Source organism: Spermophilus citellus (assembly GCF_964194105.1).
Source record: "Spermophilus citellus genome assembly, chromosome: 8".
Lineage (NCBI taxonomy): Eukaryota > Metazoa > Chordata > Mammalia > Rodentia > Sciuridae > Spermophilus > Spermophilus citellus.
In genome coordinates this window covers 135,004,145-135,029,511 of record NC_138189.1, presented here as the reverse complement: position 1 = coordinate 135,029,511, position 25,367 = coordinate 135,004,145, and the positions used below count along the sequence as shown (strand labels likewise).

Genomic DNA, 25,367 nt, shown 5'->3' with positions numbered 1-25,367 from the left:
TTTCTGTTGGAGGTGGTGAGTGTGTATGGAGAAGCAGGGAGTTTCTGTTGGAGGTGGCATTCCAGGGAGTGGCTTTTGAATGATATATAAATTGGCAGGAAAATGACAAAATTACAGACCATTCAGTGTTACACACTAAAATAAGGGAGTTGTGTGCTTAAAATAGATAAGTGTATTTATTTGCTTGGCTAGAACAGAGTCTGAGAATAATTTTTAAAAATTATAAAAGAGGCAGAGAAGAGCAATGTATGGTCTTGAAGGGACATCAAAAGACTCTAGATTTATTTATATAGGTAAATTTATAAAGTAATATAGGATTAGTGTAGATATTTATAAAAAGCCATATGATGGAAAATTATTTGGATAATTTCATCTTAGCATAAACTAAAGCCAATTGTCCAGCTGGGAGTTTCCAGCAATTGACCTTGAACAATGTGAAGGGGATAAAACTCTTAGTAATAATGTGGAGAAAGAAGCTGCAGGACTTAGGGCTATTTAGTATAGAGAGATAAAAGACAGGAGTCAAAATTACACCCAGTTACTCATCTAACAATTGAAAATGTCAAGAAATTAATTTTGTATTAAACTGCCTGGAAGGCTTAGGAAAAAAAATGTAAGAAAACTTTGCTGAATTCTACCCTGAAAAAACAGGCCTGTTTTTCAGACTGAATTCCTTTCCATTATTTTTGGTAAACACCTGATTGTGCTATAACTCAATACCTGAATGGTTTACCAACTCTTTTTACCAGGGCTACTCTCTTCCACTTCGTCTTCATATCCATTTAACATGTGATTCTTGTAAATTTTCACAGTTGAAAAACAAATAGCTGGCTGAACTCTCTGCTTCAGTCTTTTGGATGCTTTGCTTCTTGGTAAGTGGTCAGTATTTTGATACTGCTATAGTAATAACAGGAAATGATGTGTTAAAATCTGGATCTTCAGTTACAGATGAATGCCAGTGTAAAGAGGAGAGCTCGTTTCTATAAAAACAGTTTGGAGAATTATTTCTAAGACCACAGGGAGAAAATAGTCATTTGCTCTCAACAATAGAAAAGCGAATGCATAGCAGAAGGAGATCTTAGGGTGATCAGTGAACTTCAAAAGGGGAGTCGGTGGCTACAAATGTAGCAATTTTGACTGAAATGGTAAATGCTAGAGCATCAATTAAGGTAACATTGAATGTCATCTCGGGAAATAAATATTCATTCAGAAAAAGCTTCACAATCAGGTAGAACAATTCTAAACTGGTCCAGTGGTAAATGTGCTTGCTTGCAATTTAGAAGTTGGTTCTGTTTACCAAAAAAGAGAAAACAATGGGGGTGGAGCTAGTCCTGGAATAAAGTGAAGGTACTTTCATATAAAATTGAAAAATAGACTGGCTAACGGTACTAAAATTATCTTTTACTTTTCATATAAAAGTGCCTTTGATTATACATTTTCTTAGTCTTATAGCATAGAGTTTTCCAAATAGGTTTAAGGTTTTTCCTGTTAATAGAGTAAATCGACACCATGGACAATTAATAAACCAATCCCAGAAGCTTTCTCCTTTCTCATCTTCCTCTTTGCAAGGCTTTCTGGGTACAACTGAGCGAAGCCAGAACAGGCAGCACAGAGACTTCCCTGTAGAGGGTTGGTAAAGAGCCTTGTACATCAAACATTTCCCACACCATACTCCAGGGAGTCAGAACAGAAGCCAGGAAAGCCAGAACAATGTGGGCAAAAGATAATCTTGGCTTAAAAGATCTACAAAGCAAAAATGTTCTCATATAACCATAACTGCACAAATTAAATTTCCTAATGTTTTAATGTAATGTTTTGAAATTGTTTTAAAAATCTAATTGATAAATTAAAGCTAATAACCTAGAATTCAATTAAAAACAATACATGATGAACCAATATTTTTCCAGTTTAGAATTTTAAGCAAAAACAATTTTATAAAACACTAGAGATAGATGTTATCAAATAAGTTATATATAATTATAAAAGCTATTTTGATGTTATCAAATAAGTGATATATACTTGATTCTCTGCTAAATTAACAGAATGGATAAAATAATGTATGGAGTCTAAAATTACTTTTCAAGATTTGTCTTGAGTTTTAGTCATTGAATGCTTTTAAACAGGAGTAAATGAAAAAGGACAAAACATCACTTGGATCTGAATATATAAATCATCTGTTTCAAATTAATTTTTGTGACTCATATAAAAACAATGACAGTCTGGATTCAAGAATGAGTTTGAAAAGTGAAAAACTAGCTGATATCATAGATAGTATTTCTTTCCAAAATTTCACCTCCTCCAAAATGCCTTCAGATTCACCTCTATCTTCCTGGAATAAGAAGTAAACTTTTCTTTCTCCTCTGCACTCTAATTTGCCAATTAATTATCTTATCACTTTCTATTTCTGATTTGACTAAAGAGGTAATATTTTGCTAGTGGACTGTAAGCAAATGAAAAGCAAGGCATGCATCCAATTTGTCTTGGTTTCCTTAATATATCGGTTTAATACCCAAAATCTAGGCGCGTGCACACACACACACACACACACACACACACACACACTCAGTTGAATGAACTGGTCCTTTTGAAGAGTTGTTCATTTATAGTGTTCTATGACTAATTTAAAATTCCACGCTAAAAACACTGGATAAAATTACCTTCAAGCTATGTATATAAGGTATATATGAATCTCATGTTTGGAAACTTGGGTTCCCATCCCCAAGATATCTCATTATGTATCTACAAAGTATTTCAAAATCTAAAATATCCCAAACTCAAAACACTTCTGGTTCCAAGCATTATGGGTAAAGGAGACTGTATCTGTATTACAAAGCTGTATGTTTTCTACTTTTACTCCTTTTCTTACATTTACACGTGAACAACTGTATGTGAACATTCACTTACAAATCTTTATATGGACATAGGCTTTCATTTCTCAGACAAATGTAGGAATAGAATGGACCAGTCACATAGTTTGAGCTGGTGAAGCTCAAATCTTTTGCTCACTTTTTAAGTGCATTAGTTTTTCTTTTGACTGGGGAATCATAAGCGTTCTTCATATATTTTAGACACAAATATCTGTCAGATATATAATATTCTTTTGCTTTGTTTTGTTTTTCTGTGGTGCCAGGGATTTTTATGTGTTTATTTAAAATCTTTATAGAAAACACTTTTATTTATTTTAAAAAATTTCACAGGACATGTTATCTCCAGGAAATGATACAGTGTCACACCAAAGTTTGAAACTAACTATAAGTATTGCTTGAATTGAGATAAACAGCAGATTATAACATTAGTCTCCAACATAATATTGTCAGAATATAGATAACCCTAGGGTTATAAGTGTTTCATGGAAGTAAGCATAAGACAATTAATGATATTCCCAAATCAGATGGTTCTTATCTGACAACTAGTATCAAGTTCATTTTGACACTATTTTTTAAAAAAGATCCAGTATTTTAAAAAATAAGCTTCCTTTAAGGGAAGGTGTGTGTGTTGGGGTAACCTTGACTGTTAGAGGTTATATACACTTTGGTAAAACAGTTTTGTTCTCAAATATGCAATGATCACTACATGAAATGATCAACTGGTTGATTTAAAAAACTGTGTATATACTGAAATTTTCAGTTAAACTAGTTTTCTTTTAATACAAGGGAAATATACAGATTGGCTTTGAATTTTTTTTTAGTGAAGTAAAATCTGTGAGCTTAATTGTATGTTAAAGAAAACTGAGACAATAAGATCCAAAATTTATTTATCAAAAATTAAAATACTTTTAAATGTATACAAAATTGCAAAATAACTGAAGCATTTTTCAATAAAGATCTCCAACATAAAATGTAATAACAGAACAAAACAAAGAATTCGTCACTTTTGCTCCACTTTAAAGTCACCTTATTGAACGATACATCATGAAATCGATAGTTGTACATCTAGGAAATTTACCAATAGAGCTCTCTTCCACTGGTGTGTATATTTTAATTTGTCTCATGTGGGTATCTCTCCCATTCTGGTGATTGGCTAGAACAGCAATCTGTATCATGAATGTTCGAGTTGGCTTCTTATGATTATCAGTTAAGGGAACATGAATCCAGCCACTTGGTTCCACCAATTCAAGTTGCTAACAAGAAAAAAGAAAGATTATGATTTCACTCAGTGAATATAACAATAATGTTTAACAATGAATGCATTCTAAAATTAAATTAACATTTGCCTACTGAGAGAATAAAAATATGACACTAACCATTACCAGTTAGCATGCACTTTTACCCGATCTACTTTTACAGATGCTAAACACTTTATATGTATCATATTAGTAGACAAAATAAAGGTATGTAATCATGGGATTAACAGAACACTGTATAACTTATATAACATCAGAAAGCACACGTCTCTGCAACTTTTAAAAATATGTGAAGTGGAACAAATCTATAATTCTAGCAACTCAAAAGAGATTGAAGCAAGGAGATCACAAGTTCAAGTACAGCCTCAGCAACTCAGAGAGGCACAACACACTAGAACTACTCACTCCTAGTTGCAGCTTAGTTTTCATTGATCAACCTTTCCAATTTTTCCCCTGAGCCTCTGGTAACCACCATACTATGCTCAGTTCTATGAAACAGGCTTTTAGAAGTTCCACACACTGAGTAAGATTGTACAGTACTTTTCTTTTTGTGCCTAATTTATTTTACTTAACATAATCATCTCTAATTCTATCCATGTTGTCAGGAATGACAGGATTTCTTTCTTTTCTATGGCTGAATAGTAATCTATTGTGTGTGCGTGTGTGTATTCTTTATCCACTCATTGGTTAATAGACACTTAGGCTGTTTCCATTTGTTGGCTATTGTGAACAGCACTGTCATGAACGTGAAGTGCAGATGTCTCCTTGACATACTGATTTCATTTCCTTTGGATATATACCCAGGAGTGGGACTGCTTGATATGGTAGTTTTTTATTTTGAAAATTTTGAAGAACCTCTACACTGTTTTATATAATAGCTATACTACTTTACACTCCCCAACAGTGTGCAAAGGTTCCTTTCTTCCATACCTTCACTTACCAGCCCTTTTTATCTTTTTCCCCCCCTTGGCTGCTACTGAGAATCAAACCCAGCGTCTTGCACATCTGAAGCACACACTACTACTGAGCTAAACCCCCTACTACTGGGCTACACCCCTAGGCTGATCTTTTTGTCTTTTAGATAGTAGCCATGCTTACTGGAGTGAAGTGTATCTTACTGACATTTTGATTTGCACTTCTCTGATAATCTGTGATTTTGAAAATTTATTTTATATGCCTACTGGCCATTTATATGTCTTGCTAGAAATGGCTACTTTGATCTATTACTCATTTTTAAATAGAGATATTTTGCTATTGATTTTTTTTGACTTCCTTATGTATTCTAGACATTAAATCCTTGTCACATGTATAGTCTGCAAATATTTTCTCCCATTCTGTAGGCTGTTTCTTCACTTTGAACATTGCTTCCTTTGTTATATAGAAAATTATATATAAAAACATTTGTCTATTTTTGCTTTTGTTCCCTGTGTTTTGGAGATCTTGTCCCCCAAATTCTTGCCCATTCCAATGTCCTCAATTTTAAATGACATTAGACTATTGCTTTGGGAGTCACTCATACTTTGGGAGAACCATATGTATTAATCAGTCATCTTTCTCCAGACTGTAATTAATGTCTGGAAATAAATCAGATCACTTACTGGGGCTACATATATAAGTCAATGATAGAGTGCAAACCTAGCATGTGCAAGGCCTGCGTTTGATCGTTAGCACTGCAAAACTAAACAAATCAAAACCTTGGAGGAAGCATTAACCTTTCAGAGCATTAAGATAAAGTATGATGAAGTATATGACATAGTACCTAAAAATGCTGTACTGCTGTCAAAGTATCAAACATAACTAGATAGCAACTATAAATACAGAGGTTCTAAGAATAATGTTTACAGACAGTCAATAATAAGTAAGCAAAATTCCATATCAAATAAACAAAAATTCTCAACTTTAAAAATGCACTAGATAATTTCTCATTTCAGAACACAGTCCCTTGATGTAATTCTATGCCTTTATAACACAGATATATATAACTGCTCCCATCTATAAAAAATGATATATTCACAGAAAATTACTTCTCTAAGAAAGAATCAGACATAAGCAAAACAACAACAACAACAAAAAAATGCACTACGTTATGAAAAAATATAACATTAGATTTATGGTATATTTCATTTTAAAGACTGTGTCTAATAAATACAAATGAAAAAAATACATGCATAAAGACTATGCATTAAAAGAGGAAGGGGAATCCACTTCAATTGTTGCACAAGTCCAGGACCTCTGAAAAAATTTAGGAACCAGGCAAACATCTCCCCACAAGACTCAGAATCTTCTAAGAAAGGATCCCACAGATACAGAAGTGGATGAGAAAAATGATAAAAATGGATTAAAATATTCCATGAACTAAAAAAAGATCTAAGGAATGAGCTAAGAGAGTAGATGCAGGAGATGAGACCATTCATTAAAGAAATAGAAATAAATCAGAACTCTTAAAAATAAAAGATACAACGAATCAAATTAAAAATTCACTTGAAAGCATCACCAATAGATTAGACTGTGTAGAAAATAGAACTTCAGCCCTCAAATACAGAACATCAGGCCTTGAGAGGGAATACACGAATTTAAGTATATGGAATACAATAAAAGGAAAAAAAATACAGAACATGATCAGAGTATATAGGAAATTTTGGACATCAAGAGACCAAACCTGAGAATCGCTGGGAGAAGAGAATGTGGAGATAATAAGCTAAAGGAATTAAGAAGATTTTCAATGAGATTGTTGCAGAAAATCCCACCCACCCACCTCAGAAATGAGATAGACACACATACAAGAGGTATACAGGACCCCAAAGAGACCTGACCAAAACAGAAGTTCTCCAAGACACATCATAATCAAAATGCCTAACATAAAAAATAAGGAAAGAATATTAAAAACTGCAAGAGAGAAACATCAGGTCACATTTAGAGGAAATCCAATAAGATTCACTTCTGACTTCTCTACAGACACTAAAATCAAGGAGGGCCTGGAATAAGATATTCCAAGCTCTAGAAGAAAACAACTGTCAGCCAAGATTGATATACTCAGCAAAACTATCTTTCATATTTAATGGGAAGATAAAAACTTTCTAGAACAAAGATAAAGTAAATAAATAAATAAATAAATGGCAATTAAGCCAGCACTACAAATAATCCTCAAAGATAAATACCGTGCAGAGGAACTCAAAAACAAAATCCAAAACTCTCAAATAAGTGAAGATCAATCAGGGAAAATTTTCTGCAACTAATCATTAAATGAGAATCAAGACAGAATTAAATATGACCCAAAAAAGTCAGCAAACCAGAAACATATCCATAATAACATTGAATGTAAGTGGTCTCAATTCTCCAATTAAAAGACATAGACTAGCAGAAAGGATCAAAAAACAAGATCCAAATATATGCTATTTGCAAGAGACTCATCTCATAGGCAAAGATGCTCACAGGCTGAAGGTAAAAGGATAGGAAAAAAGTATTCCATGGAGTTTGAAAATGAGCTAGAATAGCTATCCTGATATCTGACAAAGTTGATTTCAAGCAAAAATAAATCAAAAACGATAGAGAAGGCCATTACATCCTGGTAAAAGAAATGATCCACCAAGAAGATATAACAATAGTAACTATATGTGCCCCAAATGTCAATGCACCCAGTAACATTTAAAAACTACTCTTTGACATTAAATCCCAGATAGCTCTCAATACAATAATATTGGATGATTTCAATACACCCTTATCACCAATAGACCGGTCATCAAAGTACATAATCAATAAAGATATTTCCAACCTAACTAATACTATAAATCAAATGGACCTAATAGACATTAACAGAATATTTCACACCCAAACTAGTAAATTCACCTTCTTTTGGCAGCTTCTGATCACAATACAAACATAAAAAGATCAATAAAATTCCATGCATTCTACTGTACCCTAATGGAATGAAACTAGAAATCAACAGCAAGAAAAACAATTAAGCAATACTCTTTTAAATGAGGAATGGATCAAAGAAGAAATGAGAGAAGAAATTCTTAAAAACAAATGAAAACAACAATACAATATATTAAAATCTTTGGTACAGTATGAAAACAGTAACAAAAGGAAAATTCACTGCTCTGAGTGTCTACATTAAAAATACAGAGAGACCACAAATAAATAAGCTCCACCTTAAACCTTAGAAAAATAAAAAAAAAAACCTCTAAAGTCAATGTAAGAGCTTTGTAATGTTGTGAACAACCAATAAAAAAAAAAAAAATTTAAAAAAAAGTCAATGTAAGACAAAAAATAAAAAGAATCAGAGCCAAAATTAATGAAATTGAGAATAAAAAATTACACAGGATCAATGCAACAAAAGTTGGTTCTTTGAAAAGATAAATAACATTAATAAACCTTTAGTCAAATTAACAAAAAGAGAGAGAACCAAATTAACAAGATTAGAGATGAAAAAGGGAATATTGCCATAGACACTTTTAAAAAGTATCTACTAAAGTGTCACACTAAAGCTCAAGAAATAAAAATAAAAATCAGTAAGTGTGAGGCTGTCAAATTAAAAACCTTCTGCACTGCAAAGGTAATGATTAAGAGAGTGAAGAGAGAGCCTACGGAATGGGAGAAAATCTTGCCAGCTACTCCTCTGACAGGGGGATTAATATCCAGAATATATAAAGAACTCAAAAAACTCAATGCCAAAAAACAAATAGCCCGATCAATAAATGGGCAAAGAATTAAATACAAACTTCTCAAAAGAGGAAACATATATGGCTAAGAAATATGAAAAACTGTTCAGTATCTCTAGCAATTAGGAACTACACTAAGATGTCATCTCACTCCAGTTAGAATGGCAATTATCAAGAATGTGAGGGGCTGGGGATGTGGCTCAAGCGGTAGCTCGCTCACCTGGCATGCACGGGGCGCTGGGTTCGATCCTCAGCACCACATAAAAATAAAGATGTTGTGTCCACTGAAAAAGAAAACTAAAAAATAAATATTAAAAAATTCTCTCTCTCTTTAAAAAAAAAAAGAATGTGAATGATAATAAATGCTGGTGAGGTTGTGGGAAAAAAGGCACATTTTTACATTGTCGGTAGGACTATAAATTAGTACAACCATTCTGAAAAGCAGTGTGGAGATTCCTCAAAAAACTAGGAATGGAACCACCGAAGGACCCAGCTATCCCACTCCTTCGTGTTTATCCAAAATATCTAAAATAGTATATATACTGATATAGCCATTACAATGTTTATTCACAATAGCCAAATTATGGAATCAACCAAGATGCTTGGCAATAGATAAATGAATTAAGAAAATGTGGTATAAATGGAGTTTTTACTCAGCCATAAAGAATGAAATAATGACTTTTGCCAATAAAGAAACACCACTGTACTATCTTCTCTTCCCTTCCCCTCTCCTTCTTTTCCTGCTTTTCATTCTTTTATCCCCATTCCCCTCTCCTCTATTCCTTCCCTTGCCTGCCCTTCCAGAGAGAGGAAACCAACATCTTTTAAAAGGTATTATTTTTAGTATTGAATACTTAATCCTTTTAATTACAAAAGAAAAACAGATCACTATGTTTCATGGTATTTTCTGTCTGTGACTTCTTATAAGACTTTCATTAACACTAATTTACAAAGACCAGATCAGAGGACAAATGTATCTGGTTTCTATCACTAACCAGGAAATAAATAGTTACTGAGCACATAAAATGTTCAAGATATTGTTCTTAAGTATAGTTAAGCATACAAAAGTGAGCGAAGTCTGTTCCTAACTTTAAAAAAAATAAATAAGTATAGAAGCAAAAAAAAAAAAAAAATCTCTGTGGCCTCATTCAGTTTTTTCATATTTAAAATAAAGATACTGGATAAGATATTATCCGATGTGCCCTCCACTCAATGAGTTTAAATAAAAGAAGATCAGGTAGGCAAAATAATAGGCCACCAAAGACAACATGTCCTTTCCCCAAACTTGAATAAGTTAATTTACATGGCAAGAGACTTTCCACATTTGATTTAAGTTAAAGATCTGTAGTTGGGAAGATGACAGGATTATCTGGGTGGACCCAATGTAACTGCAAGAGTCATTAAAAGAGGGAATCAGGAGACACAGAGGAAGAGATAACAGTAGAAACAAAGGTTGGAGTGATGCATCCATAAGCCAAGGAATATGAGCAGCCTCTTCAAGCTTGAAAAAGCAATGTTCCCCTTGAGCCTCTAGAAAAGAATGTAGCTTGCTGATACCTTGACTTGAATCCCTAATATTATTTTGGACTTCTGACCTCCAGGAATACATTCATTCATTAGATTTTTATTGAGCAATTACTGTGTGTCAAATAATACTTTAGGTGCTAAAAATACAGTGAATGGAAGTTCATACTTGAAAAAATTAAAGAGGTACAAGAGAAATAATTTGGGCACCATATTGAGACTTCAGGAAAGTCAAGATTGTCATAAAAATACTAGCAGCAATCCAGAGTTGAATACCCAAAATTATATACCTATAAAATAATGCAAAAATGTCAGTGATAATGGTATTAATAATAACAGCAAACTCTTCTATAGCAGATATTATGTGCCAGGTATTGTTCTTAGTAAGCATACCAATATGCTTAAAATCCTAGCAATAAGGCAGATAATAGCCTGCTGTCACAAATGAGACAACAGAGGCCCAGAAAGATTAAGTAGTTTTGCTGAGATCAAACAGCTGGTAAGTAGCATATTGTGATTTAAACTGGTGGTCTGATTCCAGAGTCTATGTTCTTAAACATAGTATAATTTACTTTACATCACAGAACAATAAGAATTAATAATAATTATTCTTAAAAGCATTTAAGTATTATAGCAATACTATACAATGAAGTAAACAAATTTGGGCAAGACAAAATTGTCTGCTAATCTCAATGCAGTTCTTTTTATGACATATATCATTTACAAGCCTAGCATAAAGGCAATTACAAAAGGAAATAATAATGAATTAAAAGCAGGACACTGATTTAAAAATCTCTAGGGAGAAAAGAAGATAAATAATAGTCCACATATTAAATAAGCTTTTAAAGCATGTGTGTACATTCATTACCCTTTTCTCTTGTGTATAAACCTGAGTGTGGAATGGTATGTCACAGGTAAATCTTTGTTAAATCATATGAAGGCCTGCAAATTTTCCAAAGTGGCTGCACCATTTTATATTCTATCAGAGTAGTGTTTGAAGGTTCTAATTTCTCCACATGATTTGGAGATGATATATGGAAAGCATAAAATAAAAGAACAGAATATCAAAGATAATACATTTACATGCATCAAACACTTCCTCTAAAAAACTCAGGTTTTCTGGAAGACAATATGCTAAGTGAAGTAAACAGGTCACAAAAAGATAGTGCTGTATGATTCTACTTATATGCAGTATCTAGAACAGACAAATTATAGACGAGTAGAATGCCAGATGCCAGAGGCCAGTGGTAGGAGGATGAAGAGTTACTGTTTAAAGGGAACAGCTACTCCATTCCAGAAGATAAGAAAAGTTCCTCAGGTAGATGATGGTTACAGTTGCACAACAATGTGAATGTACTTAATGCCACAGAACTGCACACTTAAAAATGATTAAAATAGTATGTGTTATATTATATATATATATATATATATTTTACCTGCCCTGCTGCTGCCATGCACACATACCCTCACAAACTCTTCAGCTTCTCTGTCTGGGTCCAAAAAAATATCCAAATCATTCTGGAGAAATTGAAAGCCTCAAAACACTATCCTGGTGGGAATGTAAAATGGTGTGCTGGCTTTGGAAAACCATCCTGCAATCCTTGGAGTGATTAAACAAAGAGTGAGCTTGTAACCCAGCAATTCCAATAAGTCAGGCACAAAGAACCACATTTTGTGACTCCATTTATATAAAATGTTCAAAACAGATAAATCCATGGAGATGGAAAATAGACTGGCAGGAGCTCAGGTCTAAGTAGGGCTTTGGATAATGACTACTATTCTTCGGGTGTTTGGAAATCGACATGGTGATGGCTGCACAATTCTGTAAATATGCTAAAAACTACTCACACTTTTGGTGAACGGTATGGTAGAAGAATTATATCTTAATGAAGCTGTCATTTTAAAAAATAAAATGTAACTCTTATTTTAAAAGGGCAACTTTGCACAGTGACTGAGGCATTCTAAATAAAAGCTAATGGCAAAAATATATTTAACAGATGGAAACAAAAAGAAAGCAGACACTGAAACATTTTTTTTTAAAGAGAGTGAGAGAGGAGAGAGAGAGAGAGAGAATTTTTAATATTTATATTTTAGTTCTCGGTGGACACAACATCTTTGTTGGTATGTGGTGCTGAGGATCGAACCCGGGCCGCACGCATGCCAGTCGAACGCACTACCGCTTGAGCCACATCCCCAGCCCGACACTGAAACATAATTAGATTGTTTTCCTAGAAGAGGGATAGAAAGAGTTAAAATCTGAAAAAAAAAAAAGAAATAGGATTAAGAAATGGGGCTTATAATTCTAGATGGTATAGCTAACCAGGCATATAAAACATGTATTTCATGGCAATAGGTGTGTGAGTAAGGATGAATTTAGTTACATAAAATTTAACTCAATGAGACTTATGTGATGAGGACATTTTTACTTTACATAACAGAAATGCCTGAGTTAATGGTCATAGGATAGGTTAATTCAGAAGCTCAAGGATGCTATCAAGGACCCCAAGTTTTTTTTTATCTTTCTATTCTTCCAACATGAGTAAGTTAGCATTACGCTAGGCCAGCTTGCCTTTTGCTAGGATGGTTAGAACATTTTTCTAGAGGCAAAAACCAAGGGTTCCCTGCTTTGAACACTTTTTAAGAAAAAGGACCACTTCTCAGTAAATATCCATCCTCGAGTGAATCATCAGTAGGAGAGCAGGACCAGACAATTGGCTGGTCTCAATCAGGACTCACTCCCTGGAGTTAGGGATGAAGACAGCACATGGCTGCTTTGAGGGTATTTTTTAACAAAATTAGCACAAAAGTAAATTCCTCAAGAATTAAATGTCGATACAAGTAAACAATCACAACTATTAGAAAAATATTAGGAGAAAATACAAGCTCATCATTTTATAGTAGGGTTCACCTTCCAAAATAATTTAAAAACCTAAGTAGTATGGTAAAAGAAAAAAAAAAAAAAAACAGATCTGACTACTTGAGCATCAAAAAATCTTGGAAGGCATGTTGTTCTCTAAACGGTACTTTTCCATTTCCCTGGCACAGCAGTTCAGGAGAGTACCTTGGAAGAGGAGCAGTTCTTATTGCTGCTCTGGGACACAGGCAGTGTGTGCTTACTGGTGGGCTGGAACGTGCTGGGATTCTCACTGTGCCAGATAGAAAAGGTTTCAATTTGTAGCCTTCCCCACTGCCCCCAAGCAACACTGTTACCCTGTCCTTGGAAGTCCTGAAACTCTGTTGATTTGGCCTCTTTGTGGATGACAGTTCTTTCAGGCATCCGTTTCCACAACAGAGAATTTTCATCCATATTGAAGACTCTGTCTGGCAATTTTTTTTTTCAAAAATCAGCTTATCTAATTTATAAAAATTCTCCAGCTGCCTTACATCAGCACACACTCACTACTCATTTTAAATTATCCAGAGCAAGCATTAAATTCAATTTCATAGTAGGGTTCAGGCTTCTCTTTCAATGCTATTATGAACTGAAGTTTCAAGAAGCCATATCCGTATTCAAAAGCCTACAGACTGCTTAATCTTGGCCATCTAGAATACTGTGATTACATGGAGGAGGGCATGCTACAGATCAAGAGCCAAAGTAATTTTAGGCTACTTTTAGTCACTTTTAGTAGCCATTTACTATCAACTTCTGTATCTGTCCTAGCATTCTTGTGACTAAAGGTGAAACTCTTGAAATACATACAAAGCTTGGTAGACCTCTGGCCTCTACCTACCCTATATCCAAGAATGTGACAACATCAGAATCCCATAAAAGATTTCTTCTCCTCATTAAAGATAATATCTGAATCCTATAGAAGAGATTTCTCTGCCTCTTTCTGGTTTGCCTACCTGTTGACCCCATCTCCTTTATTTTGTGACTAAGAAAACTCTTTCTTCTACCATGTTGTTCCAGGTAACCTGAATACATGTTCCCAGGCCATGGTCACTCTTACTTGACTCAGAATATTTTCTTATTCTGTGAAATCATAATTATTATTTTTCATTAGCATCATAAAACAAACTTTGTGCTTCAGCCATGATAGTCATACAATGAGACATGCTTCTATGCCAGGTCTTCAGACTAGGTCCCTAGAAGTTTCTTGACATTCTCTTCTTGAAATTTTTGTTAGTTTCATTGCTTTCACTGAAACAGATCCTTTAACAGCTTCCATCATTTTGTCCTTGTCCTTCAAGCTGGTTGCTACAGTGGAATGGGATGTACTTGACTGACGAGCAATAATCATCAATGATTTTCCACCTTCATTGTCCTGAGTCACTTTTAACTCTGTTATCACATCAGTCACTTAATGTGGCCCTTTATGGGCACATTAGCAGTAAATTTCTTAGAAGCCATGATAAATGAAACTCAATATTAAATCAAGTGCAAGAGAAAATTCCATAATCAAATGATTAAATACAAAATGAATCTGTCATTAGCCATCATTGCATATGGAGTTAGTCATTTATCAGAATATTATGTGGTCAATAATTATCATCTCTATATTTATTTTCAGTTATTTGCAGCTTTCTCTGGTTAACTTTAAAAGGCAAACAACTAAATAACAAGTTGCATGATCTTATATATTTTTAAAAAATTCATTGTGTATAAATAGAAAAAAGTTTGAAAGGACATTCATCAAAAACATTATCTGTAAGGGTGAGAACATACATACTTTTCATTTTATTCTAACTTTATCTGTTTTTCTCAATAACCATACTTTACTTTAAAATTTAAAAAAAATGTTTTTAGTTCTGTAGTTGTTAAAGAGGGACTCAAAAAAGGCAGTCTCTAGACAGTTTTAGTTCCTGGTTTAAAATCTCGTTCCTTTCCATCACTAACTTGTTGGCAATTTCAACACAGAAACAATCCTTTTAATAATCTGGATTCACCTTTCCTAAACTTCCTTACTTCCAACAATTTCTATCTCCACTCCAGGTCAGTTATCTTTCCCATAGTCACATCTGATCACAATCAACAGCTATTATCTTGACTTTACACATCCCCATCTTACAACCCTTTAACTCATCAGATTTCTCTAGTGACTCCATTGCACCTGTATCAACCTCATCAAAACTGTTAAACTGATTCCATCTACTTTTTAAATTATTCATTAGCTGATTCAACATCTTCAATTTCCTCTTTACTTTGACGGTATCCCAGAGTACATCATAATAATCCCTTTACACACTTAAATTCTATGCTACTGGAGAAAAACAATCAGCTATACTGACTGGCCTCACTTTAAATTCAAGATGACAAATTTAAAGTACATATTTAGCAACATGCAAAATTCCTAGTAAATTTCTTTAAAAAATTTTACTTTCACTGTCTCTGGGATAGCCTCTCCTCAAATCTTAATGCTTACTCTGATCTCTAAAATTATGATATTTTATTTCATTAAGAAAACAGGAGCAATCAGAAAACTATCATGTCCTTATCAGCTGTTAAACAGTATTTAAGCTGCCTCTCCACCTTCTAGAAACCAGTCTTCCACTTGGCTCAATAGATTCTATCCCATCCTTCCCACTAAACACTCTGCTCCCGGAATAAACATTCTCTCCCCAAATAATTTTTCTTCTCCAATGTGTCATTGTCTTCAGCACACAAACATGCTATCATATTTGTCATTTTAAAGATTAAAAACAAATTAAAAATAAAACTCTCAATAGTATGTCCTCCTCATAAACTCCCATTCTGTTTCCCTATGGCAAAACTCTTTGAAAAGCTGTAGTGTCTCCCTTTTTGACCTGCTGTCCTATCTTTACCCCATTCCAATGTGATTCTGGTCTCTACCACTGAAACTTCTCTTGTCAAAACCAGTGATTACCCCACTTATCCTGTAAAATTAATTCTAAAAACCATTTGATATAATTAAGGACAGTATTGTATTCTGGATTTTATCTAATGATGTGCTTGAATAAGACCTACTTATATTTAAAATTTTAAGGCTTTTAAAGCTTTACATAAATATTTTAAGTTACATAATTTGTACACGAATATATAATTTGTACACAAAACATAAACATGATTTACTGAAGACATAATCTTAAATGATTCAAATAGCTAAAATAATCTTCAAAAAGAGCAACAAAGTTGGAGGTCTCACACTTTCTGATTTCCAAACTTACCATAAAACTATTGTAATAAAAAATACTGTGGTGCTGGTATAAAAGACAGTGTGAGAATTATCAATACACAAAGCAGCAGTTTCCAGAAGTATAACTATCTTTTCATTAGGAATGTAACCAGTTAGCAGCAACAATGATGTACAGTTCTGGAGAGAAAAATATAAAATGATTCAAAAGAAACTTCAGAAATTCCAAATATGTTAAAAGTAAGGATAATAAAAAAGTAGCTGAATGAGAATGACAGAGGTCGACTCAAAGAACTCAATATTTTGCCCTAATGAAGAAGGTGACTGCCTAAGTCAACTTTGAACATCAAACTCAATCACCCTGCTACAAATGATCAAAACACTCCTTTGGACTAGCAAGTCAAAAAGTTTCCATACAGAACCTGATCCCCAGAAGTTAAGATTATATATATAGCTGGTTTTTTTTTAAGAGATCTAACAAAAAGAAGATGTAGATAGAGTGCTCCATCTAATCTATATAAACAACCTGAATAAATTTGAAGTCAGCATTAATTAAAAAGACATCCTATATTGCTATATGAACTTGAGACTGGGAAATGAGAGGCAAGCTGTGGGATACTTTGGATGCACTAACTAGAGATGGAAGACAGGTAGGTTGGTGAGGTGGAAAAAGAACTGGGCTTGGAATCTATTCCAATCTCATTTTCACCATGTGTCTAGACTTGTGTGGTTGCATGTAAATTGGTTATCTCTTATCCCAGCTTCCTCCTTGATAAAATAGGTGCTAATAATACCTATAGATCATGGGCTATTGACATGAGGATTAATATGCTAATTTTCATTAAAATGCCTTAGACAGTAGAGGACAAATATTCAGTAAATATTAATCAAATCTGTATTTTATCAAGTCAAAAATTAAACAAGTGAGAATAGATCCCCACTTTTAGTGTAGTGTTTACACTTTTATATGCTATGATTACTATAATGAATTTGTGAAGACGTTGAACCTCTGTTTGTGTGCTGTTGAGTACGTGAACCAGTCACTGTACAGAGACCGTGCCAAGTTTTGGTTTGGGCATGTGACTGTCTTCCCAGATTTAAGGATTTGGGTGATGTTTTGGAAACTACCCCCCGCACCCGCCATGAAAATAAATGCCTTTCTACCAAAAAAAAAAAAAAAAGAAGAATTTCATCAAAAACCTAAGAAGGGGGCTGGGGTTGTGGCTCAGTGGCAGAGTGCCTGCCTAGCACATGTGAGGCACTGGGTTCAATCCTCAGCACCACATAAAAATAAATAAATAAATCTATAGTAGTTGTCCATCTACAACTAAAAAAAAAAAAAAAAAAAATCCTAAGAAGGTACATAAACTTTAAGAAGAAATTACAGAAAATTTTTGAGCCAACAAAAACAAAACAAATGAAAAAACTGATTTCTAGGTAAATCAGGTAATTTAATAATAATTAAAGTCATATACATAGTAAATAAATAACAATTTATAATTTTTTAAAGTCACAAAATTAGATATAAAACAAATGTTATATTTTATTTGTATTATAAAATACTGAAAGTCTTATAATATGTAATGAATAATCAAGAAATGATAGCATTAGTCAGTACAATGGTACATGCCTATAATCCCAGCAGAGCAGGAGACTGAGGCAGGAGGATCACAAGTTCAAGGACAGCCTGAACAACTTAGTCTGGTTGCAATCTGGTGAGATCCAGAGCAGAGCACTCAGCTAAACCAAGCCCAGACTCCTGATTCTCAGAAAACTGTGAGATAATAAATATGTATTGTTTTAATCTACTATATTTGTTGTAATTCATTACACAGCAATAGAAAACAAACACACAAGGACAACAAATGAGTAATGAATACTGATAAATACCTGTCTTAAGGTAAAAAAAATAAAATATATATTATATGCATAATTTTAAGTTTTCTCATAGCCACATTAAATATTTTTAAAAATGGGTGAAATTAAGCTTATATTTAACATATCTAAAATATTATCACTTCAATATTTAATCAATATAAATGGTTATTAATAAGATGTTTTAATTTGTAAAATATTTTTCCATTATCTGACAATCAACAAAAAAGTACTAACATTAAGAAATAAGGGACACAAAGATGCTTCCTAATTCAAAACCTATCACAAAATTCTATGCTCAGATGGCTTTACCATCAAATTGCACTATTTAAAGAAGGGACATCAATTCTGCACACTTACAAACAAAAGAGAAGAAAGAAACACTTTTAAACTATTTTTTTTTATGTCACCTGCATCCCATTGGTTCCAAAACTGGATAAGAATATTATGAGAAAAAAATTAGACTAATCTTTCCCATAAAAAGAAAAGAACAGAAAAAAATATATATCACTCTAAGAATGCCATGTTGGATTATCATTTGAAAATTAATCAATGTAACTAACTGTGAATAGTAAAAAGAAGAAAATTCATATGACCATCTTATCAGATTGAGAAAAATTTGACAAAATTCAGTACTCATTAATGATTTTAAAACTCTTAGCAAATTAGGAACATAATGCAATTTCCTTTGTTGAGAGCCACAGCCAAAGGGGCCCCAGCAAACTTCCAGCTGCTGGCTGATGATTGGCTCACAGCGGCCCCAGCAACATCTAGCTGATTGGCTCCTCTGCGGTGATGTTCATTGGGCTATTTCCCCGCCCTTTCAGACTGCCGGCTGATGATTGGCTCACAGCGGCCCCAGCAACATCTAGCTGATTGGCTCCTCTGCAGTGATGCTCATTGGGCTGTTTCCCTGCCTGCCCTTTCAGACCACGGATCTGCTCATTGGGGCACTTCTTTGGCTCCGCCCACGCAACCCAGCCAATCGGCCTCAAGAGCAGGAGGATTGTGGGAGTGGGGGAGGCTTGTGTGTTTGTGTGAGAGGCTTGTGGGAAGCCGGTGGTGGCAGTTGGGCTCTGAGGGTTTTTCCTGAGGAGCTGTTTTGTTTGGCCTGTGTGGTTCTAAAAATAAAGTTAGTTTCTTTTGACAAGTGGCTCCTGAATTGTGCCCAGCCAGACTGCAGCATTTTGCCTAGCTGTCTCCTTGCAAAATTCCTCATTGGCAACCTTCCATAACAGGTATTGTCCTCCATTTAGCACAGCTTTACACATATTAGCCCAATCTGCTGGCGTCATGTTCAAGTTGTTAATGGATTCAACCAAGCTTACAGTGAAGGGTGCTTGAGGACCATAGGTTGTTACAGCCTCTTTTAGCTGCTTCACTGTTTTGAAATTTAAACCATGGTAAATTCGCTGCCCTCCTACCTCATATACAGGGCATGTTAATACTTGAGATCCTGTCTCAGGATACCAACTATCAACTGCGGGGGTTGGGGGCCTCCCAGCATATGGAGGTGGTCTTGTTAGTTGGACATTTACATCCCCTGGTGATAGAAAGGTGTTAGTAGCAGTCTCCTGTAGAGGTGGCGCTGTTGGTTGGATCCTTACACCCTCTAGTGATAGAAAGGTGTTAGTAGCAGTCTCCTGTTGTAACTTTTCCCCTGATGGCTTTTTCTGCTTTACACTTTCTTCCTCTGTCTGACTAGTTCGAGAGACCTTCTCTTTTACTTGAATCTTTTCCTCTGTCTGACTAGCTCGAGAGACCTTCTCTCTTTTTTTTTTTATTGATTATTCAAAACATTACAGAGCTCATGATATATCATCTTTCATACGTTAGACTCAATTGGGTTTTGAACTCCCATTTTTACCCCAAACACAAATTGCAGAATCACATCTGTTACATACTCACATTATTGCATAATGGCATATTAGTGACAGTTGTATTCTGCTTCCTTTCCTATCCCCTACTATCCCCCCTCCCCTCCCCTCCCCTCCCATCTTCCCTCTCTACCTCCTCTGCTGTTGTTCAATTCTCTCCCCTTTTTTTCCCCCTCCCCCTTGCCCCTCATAACCTCTTATAATTTTGTGTATCATTGAAGGTCTCCTACAATTTCCATATGCTTTCCCTTCTCTCTCCCTTTGAGACCTTCTCTTTTACTTGAATCTTTTCCTCTGTCTGACTAACTTGAGAGACCTTCTCTTCTACTTGAATCTTTTCCTCTGTCTGACTAACTTGAGAGACCTTCTCTTTTACTTGAATCAATGTCTTCTCCTTCCTCTACCATTGTCTGAATTGAATGAAGGCTTTGGACTAAGCAAACCAGATACTAACGTCCACAATGGCAATGTACCAACTGGCAGAGTCCCTGGGTTGTTCTTTTCTATTCTTTTTAAATCTTCACCATGATGGTTCCATTATGATATATCTAACAACTCCTCCTTAAAAAGCCATGGGCTACATTTTTGTATTGTATCAACGTATGCCCTGACTGCTCTTGATTTTACTGAGATGCCTCCTTCCTCTAACAATTTACTTAACAGTCTTTCGGTTTTTTTTTTTTTTTACTAATTTCTGATTCCGTATTTCTACTATAATACAACCCAACAAGATGACGCCAAACAAAACTGAGACAGAATGAAATAAAAATGGAACCACACAAAATCATTATATCAGCCTTTCTATCCTCCTGAAATGTGCATCCGTCCTTTCTCCCTATCTGTTCCTCAGACGCAAATAGTTTTTCCTCAGATGTGAGCGGTTTTTCTTCCGTCTCACTCATCTCCAGGGACAGGCAACTTAAAACAAAAATGAAGCAAAACAAAAGAGGAAACTTAGAATGGCTACCCATCCTCTCGCCCTGCCCTCAGGGGCGAGCAGTTTACTTACCCTCAGTCGCTCCCCATGCGAGCCACCAAATGCCGCAGTCTGGCTGGGCACAATTCAGGAGCCACTTGTCAAAAGAAACTAACTTTATTTTTAGAACCACACAGGCCAAACAAAACAGCTCCTCAGGAAAAACCCTCAGAGCCCAACTGCCACCACCGGCTTCCCACAAGCCTCTCACACAAACACACAAGCCTCCCCCACTCCCACAATCCTCCTGCTCTTGAGGCCGATTGGCTGGGTTGCGTGGGCGGAGCCAAAGAAGTGCCCCAATGAGCAGCTCCGTGGTCTGAAAGGGCAGGCAGGGAAACAGCCCAATGAGCATCACTGCAGAGGAGCCAATCAGCTAGATGTTGCTGGGGCCGCTGTGAGCCAATCATCAGCCGGCAGCTGGAAGTTTGCTGGGGCCCCTTCGGCTGTGGCTCTCAGCACATAATATAAAAAACAGCATCTTTCAAATAAACAACCTACAGCACACATGATACAGTAAGATCTTAAAAACTTTCCCAGTGAGAACAAGTCTGTCCATTAGTACCACTTCTATTCAACACGGAATGGAGGTCACACGCACTGCAACACAGCAAAGGAAAGGGGTGGAGAAGAACAAACTGACTAGGAGGTAAGGGGATCATTAAGAATTACAAGGAATTAAAAAAATAATATAACTTGCAAATTATATGATTGCATATCTAGAAAATCCAAAAGAATCTACAAACTATGAGCCTTAATAAAATTATTAATTTTACAAGGTAAATGGATAATAAAGTAATATAAAGTTATAACTAAAGCAATGCAAAAATTCATGCAAAAAATAGAGTAACAGCAATAAAACAGATTAGAGATTAGGAACAGACCCACACATTTACAATCATATGTTTTTTTGTCAAAGATGCTACCTCAGGTTAATAAGGAAAGAAAAGTGTCTTCAAGTAATGATGTTGGATGATGTAGATTTCATTTAGGGAGGGGGGTTTTCTTGACCCTTACCCTTCTTCCCAAAAGAAAAAATCAGCTCTAGGTGCATTTAGACTTAAATGTCAAAGCTAAAATAATAAAGCTTCTAAAAGAAAATAAAATATCTTTGTGACCTTGGAGTTAACACTCTCTTATGATAGATGAAAAACAAAATCAACTAACATCAACTATCTTAAAGCTAAAGATTTTTGCTTATCAAAGGCACCATTTGATAAAAAATACTTTAAAAATCCCATAAAGAAATGACAAATGTTTGAGGAGATAGATATGTTTATCCTAACTTTAAAACTATGCAATGTATACATGTATTAAATCATTACATGATACCCAATTAATATGTACACTACTTATGTTTCTATGTATCAGTTTAAAAATAAATTTTAAAAATTGAAAGAGTAAGTCTCAGACTTATATGATATAGCATACATATATATATATATCCAACCACACCTATTTTGATCTTTTGGGGGGAGGGGGATGGTGGGGTTCATCCAGGGGTACTCTATTACTGAGCTACATCCTTAGCCCTTTTTATTTTTTATTTTAAGACAGGGTCTCATAAAGTTGCTGAGGTGGCCTCATGCCATGCTCCTGCCTTAGCCTTCTGAGTTGCTGTTATTACACTGTGCCCAGTCATCTATTTTGAATATGTAAAGAGCTACTACAATTCATAAAAGGTATATATCTCCAACATAAATGCAAATATATGTTTATTAAACACTATACAATGTGGACAAAAATAGTCATAGGGGCATTATCAATAAGAGCCAAAGTATCCAAATATACATCTATGGTCAATGGGTAAATAGCATAAACTCACAATATGGAATACTATAGAGCATTAAGGATGAAAGATCCATAACTACCCAACTATACCGATGATAATCACAAACATAATGTTGAATTTAAAAAAGCACACAAAAAAAGAGTATGCATCATATGATTCCATCTCTGTAAAGTAAAGGGGAAAAAAAACAATACACATACACACAACAAGTAAAAGTAATCTATACTATAAGGTGAACAATGTCTAACTTTCAAGAAGGATCAGGAAGCATGCTGAGGGTTTTGGGATTTTTATTTGGTTGCTGGATACATGACTGTGTTGACTTGTTAAAAATTTAGTAAGCTATTCTCTCATGATATGTGTACTTTTCTGTATGAATACAAAAATAAGAAGTTTATTTTTAAAAAAAGATCCAGACCTTTCTGCCCTGACATGCTCTATGATGCCCACAGCAGCCACAAGCATGTTCTCACACTACAAGGTCCAAAAAGGCATTCCTCTCTTTTAATTTCAAAGGAAAATATTTTCCAGAAGCTATCAGATTTCTTATTGGCCACATCTGGATCACATGCCTTTGCAGTAGCTGAAAGGAAAGTTGAAAACAGAGTATCTGACATATTGTTTTTATACTGGAAAGTAGTCTTGTTGGCCAGGAGTAAAGATGGAGAAAGGAATGTTGCATTGGTAACCAACAATGTCTGCTTCCTCAGATTATTACTAATGGGCTCTTAACTAGTCTTGCCACAGCCATTTTTGTCTTACTCCCATGTAAGCTCTGCTTAGCAGTTAAGTAATTTGGTAAAAATATAAATTTGAAAAATCTTCCATAAACTTCTCACTACAGTAAGAAAAACTCTACAAGCCTGCATGACTTGGTCTCAAACTCTTCTGCTTTATCTTGACAATCTTCTGCCCCACTAATAATATTTTAATCATATAATCTGCAAAAATGCAAAAATAAATATATAGCATGCAGGAAGCAGATTCTGAAAGAATTCCAAAGATTAAAAACTGACAAAGAGCTATTAATTGCACATCATTTTAAATGGCCAAGTCTTGGATACTCTATTTACTGAATTATTTTTATATTCATAAATATAAGAATAATTATAGGGACTTTTGATCTGTCATGAGACCTTGGTCCCCCTACCTGTAATTTCCCTTTAAAGTGTCAAGTTCATCTAGAGTTCGTCTATTAGTCAGTCACCTTTTATCAGAGAAAATGGCATTTGTTTTGGGGGGGATTGGCTAACTTCACTTAGCATTATCTTCTCCAGCTCCATCTATTTACCTGCAAATGCCATGATTTTATTCTTTTACTGCTGAGTAATATTCCATTCTGTATATATGTCACATTTTTTTAATCCATTCATCTACTGAAGGGCATCTAGGTTGGTTCCACAGTTTAGCTATTATGAATTGTGCTACGATACACATTGATGTGGCTGTGTCCCTGTAGTATGCTGTTTTTAAGTCCTTTGCACATTGACCGAGGACAAGGATAGCTGGGTCAAATGGTGGTTCCATTCCCAGTTTTCCAAGGAATCTTCATACTGCTTTCCATATTGGCTGCACCAATTTGCAGTCCCACCAGCAATGTATAAGTGTGCCTTTTTCCCTTCATCCTCACCAACACTTTTTGTTGTTTGTATTCTTAATAGCTGCTATTCTGACTAGAGTGAGATGAAATCTTAGAGTAGTTTTGATTTGCATTTCTCTAATTGCTAGAGATGTTGAACATTTTTTTCATGTATTTGTTGATTGCTTATATATCATTTTCTGAGAAGTGTCTGTTCAGGTCCTTGAGGGGAAGGGAGGGGGTAAGGGGTTAGCAATGATGGTGGAATGTGATGGACATCATTATCCAAAGTACATGTAGGAAGACAAGAATTGGTGTGAACATACTTTATATACAACCAGAGGTATGAAAAAATTGTGCTCTATATATGTAATATAAATTGTAATTCATTCTGTTTTATTTTTTTAAAAAACCAATTAAAAAATGTCAAGTTCAGTAACTACAGAATTTTGTTTTCAGAATCTAGTACTCACAGTTAATGTGAACAACTATACTCAACTCCTTTGCCTCTACTTTCCAGTCCCCACTTTCTATCCCCTAAATGCTAAACCTCACAATTCAATTAGGTCTAGGCCTTTCTGTAAATCTCTCATCACTAAAGAGATTTCTGCAAATCTCTTATCTCAACACATAAGCATGAAACCAATACAAAGTGCTCTGCCCTCAAACTTTCCAAACAATCTATTAAAATGTCATAATAGCTCCAGTCCAGGAATAAAAACTGTTCATTCAGTCAAAAAATTGTATACCTACTTTGCACCAGGAACAGGAAACTGTAATAGATGGAGTAAAAGAAAATAATCATCACATTACTTGAAATTAATGTACTTTATATTCAGTAAATATATCTAATCCCTAATGTTTATGC

The 25,367-nt window shown here is 34.8% G+C and overlaps 1 protein-coding gene across 5 annotated transcripts in view; it reads right to left on the bottom strand.

Moving 5' to 3' along the window:
* Positions 1–2,085: 2,085 nt before the first annotated feature.
* Positions 2,086–25,367, bottom strand: part of ANAPC10 (anaphase promoting complex subunit 10) — an 87,652-nt gene continuing 64,370 nt past the window's right edge. For 2 of the 5 annotated variants that reach the window (XM_081304006.1, XM_081304005.1), the window contains exon 5: positions 2,086–4,120. In XM_081304006.1, the coding sequence (XP_081160132.1) occupies positions 3,890–4,120 (231 nt within the window). In that variant the 3' untranslated portion in view covers positions 2,086–3,889. Of the gene's footprint in view, positions 4,121–9,004; positions 9,069–18,054; positions 18,175–25,367 lie in introns of those variants that run through there. The other 3 variants (XM_081304008.1, XM_081304009.1, XM_081304007.1) reach the window with 3 other exon arrangements.